Source organism: Balaenoptera acutorostrata, chromosome 4, assembly GCF_949987535.1.
Source record: "Balaenoptera acutorostrata chromosome 4, mBalAcu1.1, whole genome shotgun sequence".
Taxonomy (NCBI): domain Eukaryota; kingdom Metazoa; phylum Chordata; class Mammalia; order Artiodactyla; family Balaenopteridae; genus Balaenoptera; species Balaenoptera acutorostrata.
Genome location: NC_080067.1, coordinates 12,572,486 through 12,590,897, shown reverse-complemented (window position 1 = coordinate 12,590,897; position 18,412 = coordinate 12,572,486). Strand labels below are relative to the sequence as shown.

The window sequence follows — 18,412 nt, the reverse complement described above, 5'->3', positions numbered from 1 at the left end:
CTAAGGCAGAAAAGGGTGATTGTTGGGTCACCTGGGATTTTATTATTTGTATTGTTTTATTGTTTGTTCATTACTTTGTTTTGCCTTTGCAAATTAAAATATGTTATTTTTTAACACATTCACTAAACAGACTTGGGTAGCTTTTGTCCAGGATATATTATAATAACCTTTAATTAAAGTCATTTCAGCAGCGAGTGGCTGTAGAGCAGCATTCCTATGGAGTTCCGTGTAAATTAACAAAGACCTGTTGGCAAAATGTGTGGCGTGGTGACCCCTGGCAGCAGTGTGTACATTTTGTGCAGGAGAACATCTAAGCTGACAGCACTTTTCATTGCGAATGTTCAGTTTTTACTGTAAGCAACACCGACTCCCTAGAGTGGGAGATTGTGCCAGGATGCTCAGCTTTCACTGCCTGACAGCGGGTTGCTCCCAAGAAACCAGGCACGGGCCCTTCATTCAGTCCGGTCAGCTGTTGCCATGACTCTGAATAATTAGAATCTATGACACCTTTTCACAATTTATTTGGCATTTGGACTTTTCACCATCACTTTAGGGAATATAGTCAGTGTTAGAAAATGTTTGCTGACCCTTGATAAAGCTGAAAGAGTAGCGTGTGCAAAAGCATGATATGTACTGATCAAGGAGGCTGGCCAGTATGTTTATGGTATTCTTTTTAGTTTTAAAATGCCTCTGCTTAAAAAAAATAGGTATATCCAAGGAATGGAATAGTACTTAAAAAGGAATCAATAATGTTTTTTTACACTATTATTAGTAATAAAAGGGAACAAACTATGGATTCATGCAGCAACATTGATAAATCTTAAATCCTTTTTTGTAATGAAAGAAGTCAGACCTAAAAGGCTATAGTATGTTTCCAATTATATGCTATTCTGGAAAACATGAAATTATAGGGAGGAAAACAGATCCATCGTTACCACAGCTTGGGGATAGGGGTAGGGGGTGACTACAAAGGGGCTGCACAAGATACATTTTGGGGTGTGGAATTGTACTGTATGGTTCTGTGGTAGAAGATACATGAAATGGATTTGTCATAATGCATAGAACTGTATACCACAAAATGAATTTTACTGTATATAAGATTAAAAAAACCCCAAAGCAACCAGGATATTGAGGGAGAGGTAGAGTGCAGCCTATGGCAGTCAGTTTAACTGTTGTACAGGTGAATCACATAGTCACGTGGAAGAGTAAGGGGAATAAAGGAGGCAGCTGAACAACTTGGGAAAACTGCAGGCTAATGACAAAAGGAGCTGAGCTCAAACGTTGTATTCTAGTTGGTTGTTTTTCACAGGGGTATGGTTTAATAATTCCAAAATGACTTTATTTGTACACTAGGGTTGAATAAATAAGTAAACGTATTGTAGATAATGTGAGCCAGGTTTCTCACTGGAGGAAAGAAATTACAAACAAGGAAAGGGGGCTGGCTGGAATGAAGCCTGGTGCTGGATAGATATCGGTATGGACTCGATATCAGTATGACTCATGATATACATCTTTGTGTATGTGTATACACACATGTATATATACACACACGTACATGTAGACACACACAAATAGATACAGAAATAGAGATGGGTCTGTGTGCATGAGGGTAGTATACAGAATATATTTCCTAGCTCTGGGCGTTGAGAGGGACTAGACACAGGGGCACCCCCATAGCGATGAACACTTAGCTCACAGACCTTGGTTTTAAATGCCATTCTCTAATAAAAGGAACCAGGACTCCTTGAAAAACTCGTTGATTCCAGAGCCTGGGCAGGGAAGACACAAGATGCATCTGGAGCATCCTGTGATGCCAGAAGGTTAGGAATTGGTCAGTAAGAGCACATTGCAAGGGCATTTGAGCTAGCCTGACAGAGTGTCCCATGGCCAGACTTGGAGCAAGCTGAACAACAAGAGGCAACGACCGTGTTGGGTCATAACTCAGAGGATAAAATAAATGTCCACAAGTTCATACTGACGGAGACGAGCTGACAGAGAAGTGACAGCTTTTCCGTAGAGAAGAATTCTAATAAGCGTAGAAGGACCAAGGGAAATAGAACACCACAGGCATGATTTGTCCACAGATCCTAAAATTAGTGGACAAAAGTTTACACAGAAACAGGTTTTTGCATAGTCTGAAAAACATTTCCCCTAAGTATAGAGTAGCTATAAATGGAAAAATAAAAAATAATAAGTTTACAGTGGAGGGTCCTGCCAGGTGCCACCTTAGCCACGTGATCCAGGTGGACATCACCGGCATCACGTGCTGACGTCAGGTGGTCCCGTCTGTGCACTGAGACGGGCACGTCACACGTGTGGGCTCCCTCCCAGTAAGGCACCAACTCTGTGAGAACACGTGACATGACATTCAGAAATGTCAAGGTCGTGAAAGGACAGACTTTGAGGCGCTGTCATAGGTGGAGGAGACGAAGGAAACGTGGCAGCTAGATGCCAGGCGGTGTCTTGGTCTGGAGCGGTTAGGTCACCAGTGGGAAAACTGGTGAAATCCAACCATGTTTTGTACCTTATGGGTACTGTACCAAGGTCAATTTCTTAGTTTTGATAATTGGTCTATGTTTATGTAAAGTGTTAGCACGAGGGGAAGGTGAGCGAAGGATATACGGAAGTCTGTGTACTATTTTTGCAACTCTTCTGTAGTTCTAAAATAATTTTTAAAAAATGGTCAGCTATCATTGTCTTATGGGTCACAGAGTTTTTATATCTTGACCATGGTTAGAATATAGATTCATCTTCAGTGGAGAAGGGTACGGTGTTTTTAGTGACTGGAAAAGTCTTTGCCTTTTGATGTGTGTCTCCTTAGAGTCCTAGACCAGAAGGAGGACGGCTGTGTGGTGGACATGCATCACTTCAACTCCGGGGCGCAGTCTGTGCTGGCCTACGCCACTGTGAACGGCGCTCTGGTGGGCTGGGACCTCAGGTCTTCCAGCAATGCCTGGACGCTGAGGCACGATCTTAAGTCAGGCCTCATCACTTCCTTTGCTGTGGACATCCACCAGTGCTGGCTCTGCATCGGTGAGCTGCCTTTCAAGTCCTTGACTGGGTCTGGATGCTACTGTCTGGAGTGGCCTTCTTAGGAAAGCTCTTTCCTTTTTCTTCATTGGTAATTTTCCCCCGTCTCCTTTTTTTTCCCCATAATTATTATGTTATAATCACTTGCATTTTATTTTTTTCATTAAAAAACAGATTTGAAAGAGTGAAATCAGTATTCCAACGCATAAAACAATTTCCTCTTTCTCTTCGTTCTTAAATGAGCCTCTTTATAATCACTATAGTGATCAGATTTGCTGGCATTTTCTTATTCTGCCAGGGAAGCAGCAGGCTTAGTTTATGGATGAGAGCATTTGAATTTGGGCACACTCGGTTTTAAATTCCATTAACCACTGGCAAGCTGCTTATTATAACTCTTTTTGGTCTTAGTATCCTCATCTTCAAATGGGGCTCATCCTTTCAAGGGCTGCTTTGAGGATTCAGTGAGGTAAAAGCATCCAGCACAGGAGAAGAGCTAAACAGTGGTTTCTTGCCTTGTGATTCCTCCCCGCCCGCCTTTCCTCAAATGCTGAAGATGTACCCTGTGCTCTTGCTTGCTGCTTTCCTCTGTTTTAGTTTCACCTTTTTCTCTCCTAGGGCTTTGAACCTGCCTCTTTAGAAGGTACTAGAGCTTATTCATTCCCACTTGGCACTCTTTTTCAGAAGAACTATAATCTGCTGCGCTTGAATATTGGTTTCTAGATTCCCTAACTTGCATTTCTGACATTAAATATCTTTATTTTTATATAGTTTATACGAAATGCATTATTTTTTTGCCTTTTGTGTGACTAAACTGCACTGGTTTAGGAAGATGTAATGCCAGGCCTAGAAGAGTAGCTATTACACACCAAGCAAATTAGCAAATGGTACTGGTGGCTCTCAGGAGGGCAGCCAGTACTGCTGTGGCTATTTGAGCCATTGTCCTGGAGAGGGGCAGGGTGATAGAGGGACCCGCTGCCCCTTTTGTCTTTTCCCACCCCCATCTCTCCACTGGAACTGGAGACCAATCTCGGTGTTAGGGTGGGCATTATTCTTTGGGATGGGGGGGCCTTCTCTCTATGGGGTTTAAGGTGCCATGGGCAGATATGCACGCATTCACCCCAGTTTCTACTGTGATTGGACACCCGTGCCTGTCTCCAGAATGTTGCGGAGAAAAGGGCACATGGAAATGATTGAAACTGATGATAGCTGCAAAGCTGCTACCACTTTGGGATTGGTAAAGTGATCACTGAATGCCAGTAAACCACCTCTGGTTATTTAAGGCAGCCTGAACATTTTGAGTCATCAGATTCACTTCATGTCTTCTCTAGGCCTTCTGGTTTTTTTGTGGACACTTCTGGCAGTTAGTAAGAGTCAGTAATTAATGAATCACTCGTTTTCACTTCACATCTGTTAGGCCGTTTGGTAGTAGCATTGTGCCAGTGCTTTGTATCTTTGGCGTAAGGCACTGTTTGACACTGGGGTTGGGGAGGGCAGCTTAGTGAAAACAAAGCCTTGTCTCCAAGTGGCTAAGCCACGTTGAACGCGCATCCGTACGAAGCTCGCGAATTACCACTTGATGACTGTAGCCTGCTGTGCTTTACCATGGGTGGTCACCTTCTGGACTTCTCCTCCCCTCAGGGACAAGCAGTGGCACCATGGCGTGTTGGGACATGCGGTTCCAGCTGCCCATTTCCAGTCACTGCCACCCTTCCAGGGCCCGCATCCGGCGCCTCTCCATGCACCCGCTGTACCAGTCCTGGGTGATCGCAGGTAAGAGGGAGGGCTGGCTCTCGGGGTTGGGGGCCTTTCTTGGAAAGTGCAGAACCCCCTGCTGCTTAGACTCATGTCCTTAGAGTTTTATTTTACATATGAGCCAAATGCTTGCTTTTGTTCACTTCCGATTATGGAATAAGTTCCCACCACTGATATCTCATTGTCATTTCTTATTTATCATGTTTCAGAATGATCTCATCAATCACACTACCACCTTCCATTCCTGTCTACCACCATTTCCTCTCCATTTATTTTCTTTCTCCTGTGTCCCCTATTTTTGCTAAAGTTGTCACCGTCTTCCTGGAAATCTTAAGTTAGAAGCCTTGAGTCATCCTTCTCAGCTGCCATTTCTGTTGAGTTTCTTGCAAGCTTCCCTCCCTTTCTCTTACTGGGCATTCAAATTTTCTTGTATGGATTCTCGGGCAAGACAGTTGGGCAAGTCTTTGAAACTCATTTTCCTCAACGGTAAAACGTGGTTAAAAATACTCAGCTAGCAGAGGTTGTAAGAATTTCAGAAAGCACGTGTAACGCACATAGCCTGGCATGCAAGGAGTGCTTGATAAGTGGTAGCTCTCGTTATTCTTATGTTTCCTCACTGGTCCCCGTGCCTCTAGGCTCTTCCTGGTCCCTTCTCATCCACACGGTGCACCTCATGCGCTGCTGTGTCAAGGTCATCGTGCTGCCAGGTTCAATGGCCATGACTCAGCCTGCATCTTACGTGATTTGTCACTTGGTTGGTTGATCACTTCCTCTGTCTGAAACACTTTCCTCACCTGACTTTGAGGACATCACTCTTGGTTCTTGTGTTGATTGATTTGTTTGTTCTTCCTCGTCTTCCTACTTATAAGCTGTAGCCGGCCTCAGGGCTCAGTCTTGGTCTGAACCTCTTCTCCTTCTGCACTGGCTCCCTGTGTGAGCACATCCAGTCAACCCGCAAAATAGTACCAAATTTATTCAGATTTTTATATGTGCCTGTTTAAAGTTTTCCCTAAGATGTCTGATAGCCGACTGAAACTTGACCTGTCCAAGCTGAACACCTGGCTCCTCTCCACCAGCCGCCTGCCCCGCACCACCTCCTCCCCTGAGACAAGCCTGCTCTCCCCGCAGTGTTGTCCCAGGAAATGGCAGCGTTCAGGCGCGAAGCTCAGGAGGAAGCCTGGCGTTGTCCTTGGTTCTTCTTTCTCTCTCATCCCACTTCCAGTCCATCAGCCAGTTGTACATGTTCTGTCTTAAAATATGTCCAGAATTGAGCACCTTTTACTATTTCCATCACTGTCCCCCTAGTCCCAACAGCCATAATCTCTTGTCCCTATTAGTGCAACATCCTTGTAACTCCCTGCTTTTATTCTTACCTAAGACTGTTCTTTCTTCTGCTCAGTACCTTCCAGTGGCTCTCAAGTAACAGCCAAACTCTTCACCATGGCCCAGAGGCTTTATGGGATCTGTCCCTGCTACCTCACTGACACTCTTGATCAGTCAGGGTTCCAACAGGAAACACATGGCATACCCAAGGTAGGATAATTTGAGGAGGACTTATTGTCAGAGGAACTATTTACAAAGGTGTGGGTGTGAGACATCGTAGAACACAGTGCAGTAAAATGGGGCTCCAGCCACAGGGACTTCCTGGCCTTTTCCTTGAACTAAGCACATTCCTGCTCTGGGGCCTCTGCATTTTTGGGGGGTTGTCACCACTAGGATGTAAGTTCTGTGAAAAAGGGATTTTTTTTTGCATTATTTGCCTTCTTTTCCTCAGTGCCTAGGACAGTGACTGGTTCATAGTAAACATTGTTGGTTCAATAAATATTAATGAAGGAGTGAAGCCTGGGGTACTGTCACTCTCCTGCTCCAAATTACTTTCAAGAAAGCCTCTCTCAGGCCTGCAGCTTCCCTTCCCTAGAATCTTCCTTCCACTCTTCCTGTCACAGATGTGCTCCAGTCAGACCACAGCATCCAGACATGGGTGTGTGTGCTTTACTCCTTCCATCCTTTCTGCCTGAAGTGATCCATGTGCCACCTGTGTCTCCAGCCTCACTTGCTCTTTCCATCCCAGTGACGACACCGCCATGAGGCGGCCTTGATTCTCACCCACTGGATGTGATCTTTGTCTTCCTGAGTGCAGGTGGAACTCTGCATTCTCTCTGTTTGTGCTCATTGTCTTATATTTTTTTCTTTCCTTCTAGACTGTAGGTTTCTTTTCTTTTTTTCTTTTTTTTTAATAAATTTATTTATTTTGTTTATTTATTTGGCTGTGTTGGGTCTTCGTTGCTGCGTGCGGGCTCTCTCTAGTTGTGGTGAGAGGGGGCTACTCTTCGGTGTGGTGCATGGGCTTCTCATTGCAGTGGCTTCTCTTGTTGCATAGCACAGGCTCTAGGCACACGGGCTTCAGTAGTTGTGGCACGTGGGCTCAGTAGTTGTGGTTTGCGGGCTCTAGAGCACAGGCTCAGTAGTTGTGGCAGATGGGCTTAGTTGCTCCGTGGCATGTGGGATCTTCCCGGACCAGGGCTCGAACCCGTGTCCCCTGCATTGGCAGGTGGATTCTTAACCACTACACAACCAGGGAAGTCCTAGACTGTAGGTTTCTTGAGGGCAGAGTCTGTTTATGCTTTGCTTTTCCACCCTCCACTTCTCTCCACTTGGCTGGACACCAGTAAATATTGACTAGTAGGCTATAAAAAACATTTCTTTTTTGCACTCCAGTGTGGTGGCAGGGTCACAGTGTTATTTAAAAGTATTCGTGAGTGTTTCTTGCAGGATGGGAAAAAATGGAAATGGCTGTAGGCTGACTACCTCTACCAAGACATCAATCCCTAAGAGCGGAGACCTTGTCTGAGTAACGTTCTGGCCTGTTTCCCTCAGCTGTCCAGGGCAACAATGAAGTATCCATGTGGGACATGGAGACGGGCGACAGAAGGTTCACGCTCTGGGCCAGTGGTGCACCACCACTGTCTGAGTTACAGGTTTGCTCCAGTTTTTATTATAAAGGCCAACATAATCTCCCACATCCCAAGCACTTTCAGGCATTTTGCCAAACATGATATTTGTTGGGCTTTGGGGTTATGTTTTAAATTTGGGTTTTTACTAAGTATTAGGTGGGCATTGCTACCGTGTGCTTTCCAGTTCCCGCTTACTGGTGTCTGCTTCTGTGGGTGTTTTGGTTGCCAGCTCCATAAGGTTTCTGATGTCTCTTTGGAACCCCAGTAAGATATGGGTTAATTAGGAAAAGCACAGATTAAAGCTTAGATCATTAAAAAAATGGAACATGACCCCTCATACACACTTTTTTAAGGGTGCTTTGTTGGGGCAGAAGGTAGGAAAGATTTTTTTTCTCCTTTAGTTGGGGTCCTTCTCATCCCAAATAGAGAATTTTAGGAAGCTGAACAGGCTTTGCTTCTTCATTCAGGATGATATAGAGCAAATGCATTTTAAATTCCCAAAGAAAGAAGATCTGAGACATACATGATCTGTTTCTAGTCTCTTCAGTTAACCACAGACAGCTGACTTGTCTCTAGAAACGGCTACATCCTTTATGGGCTACACTGGTGTCTGTTATTTGACTCTTTATTTCTTTATTTCCTTTAAGCCTTCTCCTCACAGTGTCCACGGTCTCTACTGTAGTCCTGCAGATGGGAACCCCATCCTGCTAACAGCTGGCTCAGACATGAAAATAAGGTACAGTAAAGACACTTCATATTCAACGCTTGAAAGGAGAAAGGTAATAAAATGTGGATGGATACTGCGGTTACCACTAGGTGTTGTTTATTATAGATACCAGCAATAGTGTGATGTTTAACATCATCTACTTCTTGCAGGGACAGCTGTTAATTCTTCATTTGTAACTAATTTTAGGCTCTTCTAGAAGATTGTCTTTTCCTAATGCAGAAGAGAACAAGCTAGCATTGATGAGTGTCAGCCAGTAGTCATTAGTCCCTCCCCATCTCCTTTGAGATTATCACCAGTTGTTTCCTTTACCCCAGGTTTTGGGACCTGGCTTACCCAGAGAGGTCCTATGTCATTGCAGGAAGCACTAGTTCTTCATCTGTGTCCTACTACAGGAAAATCATTGAAGGCACCGAAGTCGTCCAGGTATAAGCAGTCTTTCTTTCTTTCAACTTTTGTAGGAACAAAAACGGCTTTCATAAATATCATGTTGATTCAAATAAATGGCATGGCCAAGAGTGGCACTATTTCTTTGAATTTAAAAAATATGTTTTATTTTGTCTTGACTTTTCTGTATTTTTTAAATTAACTTTTATTAAAGTAGAATGAACATAGAAAGTGCATGTGTAAGTACACTGCTCAAAATAAGCACTTTAAACACTTGCCAAGTCCTTAAAACAACTTTATAAGGAAGTGCCTTTATTATTTTCCTTCTGCAAATGAGAAAGTTAAGCACAGCGAAATTGAACGCGTCTAAGGTCACCCAGCTAGTAAGCAGCAGCGCTGGGATTCACACCTGGCTGGTGGGGCTCAAGAGCTTGTGTTCTTGAGTTAGGCAGAAGCTGCAGAGGAGATGACGTACTTGCCAGTGCTGGGCCGGGTACGTGCTCAGTAAATGAGGGGCTTCCTTTGTCACAAGTAACAGTGAGCTTCAGAAGGGCTGGAGTGTCTGACAGGTGTTTATATCCACATCCCGGTTGTCTCTGCCTCTCTGTTCTTTCCCTTTGTTCTTTGATGTTGACAGAGGTAATATGCACAGATTATTGGCCTATTTGTAAGTTTTCCGTATTTGTAAGTGGCTACTTGTGGAGTCCAGTGACCGGAAACCTAGAACATCACTTTGAACTCTCTCTGCTCAGTGTCTTTGTGAAAGTGCGACTCCTTCACGGGAGGGCTAGCCTAAACAAGAACAGTATTCCTCAGAAGCAGGAGGACGGACAGGCAGTAGAATGTGCTACAGCCTTTAACTTCTGGCTTTCTCCTTGACTTTTAACCACCAAACAGGAAATTCAGAATAAGCAGAAGGTGGGACCGAGTGATGACGCCCCTCGGAAGGGCCCAGAGTCTCTGCCTGTGGGTCACCACGACATCATCACAGATGTCGCCACGTTCCAGACAACACAGGGCTTCATCGTGACCGCTTCTAGAGATGGGATTGTTAAGGTTTGGAAATGAAAACTGGGTGATTTGTATAATTTGTAAAAATATATAAATATACTATAACTCAAGAGAAAAAGTATTTTTAGAGAACAGAGTGAACACAGATTCATTTGCTTAGTTTTCAGAATCATGTCTGTTTCATGATTAAACAAATCCCATGCAAGGTGGTTAAGGAAGTTGCTGGCATACTTGTGTATATCTCAGCTGGAATTAGCCAGACAATAGTATCTGGGACTTTCTTATTGTATATATCATAGAGGTGAGGAATTTAAAATGCTAAGACTTAGGTGATCTCAGTTTACTTTGTATTAAAAAAGATGACTGAAAGTTGGTTGTAAGCTATTATAATGTAAACACATTTTTTTTGCTATTAAAAATGCTATTCAAACCGCCAATAAACTGTATTCAAGCATCTTAAGGGGTTTTTGTTTGCTTTTGTTGGTGTTTTTAACAGTAAACATTAGCAGAAGAATAACCTCTCCAGCAGCACGTGTTCTGAAGACATGGACCCGGTGTTGCAGGGACTCAGTGAAAGAACTAGGCCTTATGTCCAGGTCTCTGGATTCTCAGTATCATGCTTCCTGCTCCAGCCCATCTATCTTTCTTCCAGTTTCAGAGCTGGCCTTATTAGATGTTTAACCCTGTAGACTTGATCTCCTGTGTGTCAGCTCCAGAGTAGTGTGTCTCTTCTTGGTCATCATTACTGTTTTTTGTAGGCTCTACTATAAATTCTGAAACTTGGCCCATCAGTTTGCTTTTATCCAGTGTATATTATTTATTAAATGCATGAAAAGAGAAAAATAAAAAGATTAAGCTGTTAAAAACATGCCCCAAATTTATATTTTTAAAAGACCAAAATTTGGTCTTTCCCACTAAAATAAACCCTTCAGAATTATCGATTATTGTTCACACAGGAACTTCTCCATCCACATTTAATTGCCATCCACTTGCAGAAGGGTTTATGGTGTTCAGAATATTTTAGTTTGAAATTAGCTACAGGAGTCTGTAAAACAAAGAAGTTGAACAGATAATCTGAGTCTAGGGAAAATACTTGTTTAAGAAATACTCCAAAAATTTAATTTGTATAATTATATAACTTAGTATGGGACATGACAGTTGCAGTGCATAGGATTCAACACACTTAGTGTTTAGACAAGTAAACAATAAAACTATCACAAAACCCCATCATTCAGAGAGGTCCAGGTCAGGAGTGATGGGCTCTGATGGGCCGGGGAGCTCAGTGGATCCATAGAATATGCAGATTTAACATTGGCGTTGTCATGTTGTAGTGCCGCTGTTTCCCTTAATGTGTGCTAAGACCATATTTATAGAGGTTCTAGCCACTAGGTCAGATTTAGAGTCTGCAGAGGTTGGGGGAAGTTTTTTGAGACGTAAACTTGTTCTGAAAATGGGCCCCAAGCCTGGAGCCATTAGATAAGCCACAGACTGATAAACGTGGGGAATGCTGAGGGAAGAGATGGAGTATGCTGATGGAGCTGTAATCCTTTTCCCCGCTATCTTCCTACCACTCATTCTCCCCACTTAAAAAATCCCCCCCCCAACTTTATAAAGGTCATTTGGTTGAATTGTTACTGAGTATTACAATCTGACGCCACATTGAGTTTGCATTTCCTTTTTTGACTTCCAGGGGTTTTCTTTAACACATTTGATTCATAGTTCAGTGCAGAGATAATAGAAGAAATTGTCCTTTATAGTCAGTTAATTTATAATTCTATATCAAGAACATCACTGCTTATTTGTGTGATTCTTGGTTTAAATAGGGTTTTGTTTAATTTACACTCAGTTTGTGGTACTTTCCCCTTTAAGAGAAAGAGGTAAATCATGGAAAATGCTAATATTAGGGATTAATATTTTTAAAAGGAACTTAATATTTACACTATGCTTCAGACCCCTCACCTACTAATGATTAAAAAGATGACCCAAAATGCTAAAATAATCTCAATCACCAAGGAAATATTTGTTTGGTGTACTTTACTTACCAATGCCAAAAAGATAGACAAATAACATTTTAAAGGTATTTCCAAAAATAAACAGAAGAAAGGAATTTTTGCTTAATCCAAAGTTAACCAGAAGAATCCCTTTTATTAAAATACCTCTTAAATATTGCTCATCAATTTCCTGTACTTGAAACAAATTTTTCCTGAACTCCTAAGCACCATTTAGGATACATGAAGAAAGCTGATGTGCTTTATTCTTCTGTGTTACCTGAGTATGGATACAACCTTTTAACTCCTTGCTCTTTGGAGACATTGGGAGCTATTTCTGTGGAGTTGCCTGGGTAAGGATGGCAGAAGTGATTTGTAAAAACACTGCAGATGGCTCTTCTTTCCCAGGTTTTATGAAGAGAGGTGTAGAAAAGGAAGTCCGATGATACCTGCTGGTCTTTGGTGTCCGTAACCCTGTGCCCCATGCATCCGCGCAGGGCCTCCCTCCCTTCCTGGAGAGTATGGCCATCTGTGCAGCCAGGCCACTACCACCAACTGTGGAGCCAGCTCTTAAAATTTGACATTATGTCTAAATTAAGTATTGCTACTTTGGTGTCTAGTTGTTGAAAACATTAGCCCTATCCTAAGATTAAAAATCAGTTATGTGGTCTGGATGGGAGTGAGGAGAAAGAGCCACCAGAGATGCACTTTGAAGACCTTTCCTGGTTTCACTCTGATCTCGTTTTGCATCTCTGGCGCCCCCGCCCCCCCACCAATAAGGATTTGTAGATTAAGACATGGACACCTTTATCTTTTCCAAACTCGGTGTGCACTTAAGCTTTTTAGAGCTCTGCCCGTCCTCTTTGGTGCTGCTCACTATTTACTAAAGAGCTACCTGATGGGTAACTCAGAGCTTCACCCACGACATGTGTGTCTTTACTATTCTTGTCTAAAGAATACATGGATTAGTAATAATAATAATAATAATAATAATGGGAAAGAAAGAATAAAAGTCTGTTGAAATGGCCAGGCAGGAGGCTCTACATAATTTATGTTCTGGGGAAATATGAGTTTCTCAGTGAGTTAAGGAGGATTTGTAGCTGGGAAAAACTACCTTCTGTTTCTCACCTGTCCAAGCAAACAAACAACTGCACAAGGTGAAGGAAAGCTTCCCGCACAAGCCCATTGGCGATCCAGTCAGTCCAGACAGAGACTGGGGTGTGTTGAAATGGAATCATCGAGGAAGGTCAAATTTTCAAAGTTACGACATACAAACGGCATCAATTTCTAGGGTTAATGTTGGGATCTCCTGAAACATTAACCTTTGGTTAAATAGATGAGCATTAATCAGTCCTAAGCTGAGAAAGAAGGCTTGGTTTATAGAAAGTGGACTGGACAGAGACCTACAATTTAAAACTCATGAGTGTTGGCCCATGTATATACACATATACACGTTATAACATTTAGCTTCAAATTACATCTCCATTAGACTTTTCAAAAGACTCCTTTTATTCTTCCATCTTTTAATGATAACAGTTCTTGAACATACCAGTCTCGGAATTATCAGGGATTATCAGGAATGGTCAAATAAATGGACAAGATATATCTTAATACCAGAGAGTGCAAGGGGTCAAGTTCTCTGATGACCCACCACCTATGGCCTGTTCTGCCCTCCAAAGCGGACCTCGGATGCAGACAGAAATCCAAGTAAAAGTCATCCAATGTTGTGTTCAGGAATTTAGTTATTTAAGCCCAGAGTCTTACTATGCTTCCTGAGGCTAAACTCTTCGAGCACTTCTTTATCATGTTGTTTGGGAGCCGTTTTTATCACCCCTTTCTCACTTTTACGGGATGTGTTTCTCGTAAAATTTTGAACAGTACCATCTCTGCTGCCTCTTGCTATTCTTGACAGATATTTTTTATGTTGAAAGAATTTTGCCTTCTGTAATACATCTTCTTTGAGGGTAGCTTTATGTGGTCCCGGAAGAAAGCTATACAATGAAAGAAGAGAAACCCCATAGAAGATAAATACCATTTCAACTGTAACAGATTCTATGTTAACCCATCTTCCTAAATAATTATGCACCCATTCCTTGTTGCATGCTTCCTTCAGGGTAAGTTTATTGAGATGATTCAATTGGGGATTTACACTGAACAGGTATATTAGAAGCTGACAAATAAGATATCTTGTCAAAGTATGCAAAAGTATAATTTTAACAGCAAAGTTTCTTCTTCATGGAGTATATTCCACTCAGAAATTCGTATGGTTGGCTCCTGTTTATTCAGATGTTGGTTCAAATGGTAGCTCCTTAGAGACCACCAGATGTATAGTTTTCCCTGTCCCAGTCACGCAGCACAACACGCTCTTATTTTTTTCCTAACATTTATCACTATCTGATTTTTATTTACTTGTAAACTTTGTGATTTGTTCCCCACTCTTCCACCATACCAGACAGAAAGTGTCATGAGACCATGTCTTGTCACCATAGTAACCCCAGGAACCTAGTGGAGTGCTTAGCACATGGTAGTTACAAGTATTTGTCTAGTGAAAGCATGAATGAATGCCCCTTCTTCCCTCCCTTCCTCCCATCCATCCATCCATCCATCCATCCAAATGTTCATGCTTTATGGAAGGCACTGTGTTAGGTACAGTGGGGGACGCAGAAATAGCACCCAGTTTGGCAGGCACACAAGGCGTTTGGTTGGGAGTCAAGAGTAACCCAACAATAAAGGGGAGCTGGGGTCAGACTCTGGGAGGCCTTGAATGCCAAACTGACGACAGGGAATCAGAAGCCAAGTGCTGACCAGAAGTCCTAGCCTGTCCAATCAAACTTTCTGTGCTGATGGAAATGTCCTATGATCTGCACTGGCCAGTATGGCAGTCACTGGTCACATGTGGCTATCGAGCACTTGAAATGTGGTTAGTGTGACCAAGAAGCTGAATTTTTAGTTTCATTTAGCTGAAAGCTAGTGGCTACTGTAGTGGACAGCACGGAAAAGGAGCCATTTCAGACCTCATCTCACAGGGAGGCAGTGGAAAGAGCCTTGGGTCCTGGAACATTCTTACATTCTAGGTCCTCTAGTTACTAGCTGAGCAGCTCTGAGCGGATCACTTAACTAGAGGGAACCTTGTTTCTTCGGGTGTAAAATGAGGACGAAAACCACCCATGTTGTTGTGAGCTACAATCGAAGTCCCATGGTGTCTGCTGGTTACAGATGAGGAGACTGAGTGTGAGGCTGCAGGAGAGGCAGAGCTGAGGCTATAATCAACTCTTCTGATAGAGTCCCGTGTGACTTCCACTCAACTAGGTTTTTTATCCAGGACACTATGGAGACCTATCAAGATATTTGGAATAAGAAAGTGAAATGATAAATGTCATGCTGTCAGAAGCACCTGGATATGGGTGCAGAACCACAGGAGGGCAGGTGGCCTGGGGCAGAAGTTAAGAAGCTATGTGGAGCCTGGCACATGAGCTCTTCATAAAATTTTTAGAATAAGTGAGAGCCTGGTGGCATAAGAGAAACTAACTGAATTGTGGTCACGGGATGAGTCATGAGAACTCCGAAATGTTGAGACCAGGAGGACAATGGCAACATTCACCATATTCACCATGATCCATTCCTTTGCATTTGGATTTTTCTGCTTTATCCAGCTATAAATCTGATCTGTCTCACAAAAACATCACTATTTGGAAAATGAGTAAGTAGAGGATGTAAAAAGAATTTAAAGTTATTTTGCTTTCCCCTTTCTCTGTCTTTGTCTCTCTCTTGCAAACACTCACTGCATAGTCTTCTTTCGTCTATAATGAGAGCTGAGGGTAAGGGAGACATCAAACCAACCGAGAAGCCTACCATTCACGTCACACAGACCCTGAGGCCTACACACCTTATATACTCTTATGTCTGGGCTTGTGTCAGTGCTACCAGGGATGTACTGCATTGATCAACAAACTCCTCCCCATCACCAAGAACAGCGGCCACGGCTAAATTCCAGTGCAAATACAATTTCCTTACACCTTCCCCCATTTTGCTCTTCTCTATATTTTCTTGTTAATTTCCAGACTAAATATTATGAACTCAAATCCTCCAAAGTTGTAACTGTCTGTATGCACAAACTACAGCCCCACAGATCGTGAGGGGACATTCTTTCAGGTCTGGAACATACTGTTTCCATGGCTTGAGTTTATCTTGTCTATACTGGTGTCTCCCCTCCACCCTCATTCTCTTTCCCTTTGCATTGGATCCTTTTTATAGTAAATTTAGTTATCTTTGTTGTCTTCCTCCCTCTTTGCTAAGAAAAAGTTGTTGAATTGGTAATTGCTTCTATAGCATTGCGTTGCTATTTTTTCCCCTCAAATATTTTTGTTCTTTTTTTTTTTTTTAACATTCAGTTCTTTTGGGAATTATTTATTTATTTATTTTTGGCTGTGTTGGGTCTTCGCTTCTGTGCGAGGGCTTCCTCCAGCTGCGGCAAGTGGGGGCCACTCCTCATCGCGGTGCGCGGGCCTCTCACCATCTCGGCCTCTCTTGTTGCGGAGCACAGGCTCCAGACGCGCAGGCTCAGCAATTGTGGCTCACGGGCCTAGTTGCTCCGCGGCATGTGGGATCTTCCCAGACCAGGGCACGAACCCGTGTCCCCTGCATTGGCAGGCAGATTCTCAACCACTGTGCCACCAGGGAAGCCCAAATATTTTTATTCTTAAAAGGGTTGAACATGATAAACACCACATCTCTGAATTCCACCTTTTCCACTGTGTCATACGTGGAGTTGGTATTGGAGAAGCATTTGATAAGAATCATTTGATTACTCTGGGAATCATACAGACTTTCTGCTTTTCTTTCTCCCATTCTATATTGTTCAGATACTTCTTTGCTGATGGGTAACTTCGACAATACGTAATCAAGATAAAGAAACAGGAGTGAAATACCGTCCATTCATTTTGCAACTTGTGCCCAGCACCAGTAAAGCTTCTAGAAAGAAAGATGTGGCAACTCGGTAAAATGTGGTGGGTGGAACTAATTGTAGATTTCAATCCTCTGTGATCACAGATTCCTTCAACCATGCAGATAACCAGGAGTCGGCCCAGCTGCATTTATTTGTTGACTGGATACACTGGAGTGGAAAATGCAGGCAAGATTACTTTTGTTTCGAGAATTCTTTTTAACTTAATACACATTTTTGTGTGTCTAGAAAACACACTTTGGAAAGCAGAATTACAACAGATGTGTATTCATATGGCACTGGCGACTGTGTCCATTTTTACAATTCAATTGTTCTGGTTCTGGCCTGTCATCGCTTTCAAGTCTGGCACGAGTGCTTGCCTGCCTGGATGAATAGGCAGGTGGCTTTCAGGCTTTCACTGTCTCTGAGTGGATCTAAGTGCTTACATAGAGGCTGCCCTGCAATCTCTCCGTGGGCATCTGTCTCTTGCTTGTGGTTTGGTTCAGTGTCTTTTACCAGAGAAGAACAAGCTTTTACCTGTATTTCTCAGAATCTGACAGCAGAATGATCTAATTCTCGCGTGGCAAGTCATCCTGTGTCCAGGCCTCTTGCCTCCAAGTGTTCTCATCTCCCTCAATCCTGTGCACCCCTTCTGTTGAAGAGCTCAGGCAGGCAGTTTCAGAAGCAGCCGTGTGCTTGTTACCTTTTATTATAGTCTTTGGTTACTTAGAGAAGGCCTGGGGAGTCCCAGCCTAACACAGGGTCAGGGAGTCACTGATGGCAGTGTGGATTTCATGTCTCAATTCCTTATGCCCCAGCATTTCCTGACATTTCACCATTCCAGGTATGTGGGAGAATCTGAGCCTCCAGTGTATCTTAGGGCAATGTGCAGAAGCCGGAAGAAACACAGGGTGGGAATGGTTCCCAAAAACGTCTTTAATTTGTATAGGCTGGCTCCCGCACCTGCCCTTGCAATTATCTATAATATGTGGAGCCTGATCCACATGCAAATGCGAAGCCCCTTTCCACACTGCCAGACACCTGCAGCAGGGGGAGCTCTGCTCCTCCTGGACTGACCGCACAGGCCTGTTTAGACCTGACTTCAGAAGCATTTGCTGCTGGACAGTTCCCCTGCTTCCCAGCAGGTGAGAGGTGAGAGGCTTCTTGGAGCTTCTGGAGCTGGGGCTTCCGGGCCGGGGGGTGGGGGGAGGGCCTTGGGCCCCATCGCCACACAGGAATGCACACACTGCACAGTAGGAGAAGCCACACTGTCAGAGGCACCTGTCTAAGTGTGATTCTCAGGGGCTGGGGCACTCTGATTTCAGTCAGATGTGGGGCACGTATGCGTGTGTTAGCATGATTTACGCTGAAACAAACAACCACCAAAAATCCCCACTCTCTTAACTGCTTGATTTCAATGATTTTTAATTAAAAAATAAGTAATATTCATACATGCAAAGGCTATGATATATATGTATATTATTATTTTAAAATAACTTTTGCCTTTGTTGCTGATAAATTTTTTTTAATTAAGATATTTTAAAAAGTAAATTCTACTCTTATTCCATTCTTTGGGTATATTCTATTTTTTTCTATAACATCGCTTTAAAATATATATATTTTT

At 42.9% G+C, this 18,412-nt stretch overlaps 2 protein-coding genes across 6 annotated transcripts in view; one reads left to right on the top strand and one right to left on the bottom strand.

The window, feature by feature from the left end:
* The window catches only part of PIK3R4 (phosphoinositide-3-kinase regulatory subunit 4), a 73,476-nt gene extending 63,162 nt beyond the window's left edge, over positions 1-10,314 (top strand). For 4 of the 5 annotated variants that reach the window (XM_007166981.2, XM_007166982.2, XM_057545062.1 and 1 more), the window contains 6 exons: positions 2,822-3,033; positions 4,669-4,800; positions 7,660-7,760; positions 8,384-8,472; positions 8,778-8,886; positions 9,745-10,314. In XM_007166981.2, coding sequence (XP_007167043.1) covers positions 2,822-3,033; positions 4,669-4,800; positions 7,660-7,760; positions 8,384-8,472; positions 8,778-8,886; positions 9,745-9,915 — 814 coding nt within the window. In that variant the 3' untranslated portion in view covers positions 9,916-10,314. The remainder of the gene's footprint in view (positions 1-2,821; positions 3,034-4,668; positions 4,801-7,659; positions 7,761-8,383; positions 8,473-8,777; positions 8,887-9,744) is intronic. The other variant, XR_449735.2, reaches the window with a different exon arrangement.
* Positions 10,315-13,358: 3,044 nt separating this feature from the next.
* The window catches only part of COL6A6 (collagen type VI alpha 6 chain), a 172,983-nt gene continuing 167,929 nt past the window's right edge, over positions 13,359-18,412 (bottom strand). Inside the window, exon 37 of the mRNA XM_007166983.2 lies at positions 13,359-13,837. Coding sequence (XP_007167045.2) covers positions 13,585-13,837 — 253 coding nt within the window. The 3' untranslated portion in view covers positions 13,359-13,584. The remainder of the gene's footprint in view (positions 13,838-18,412) is intronic.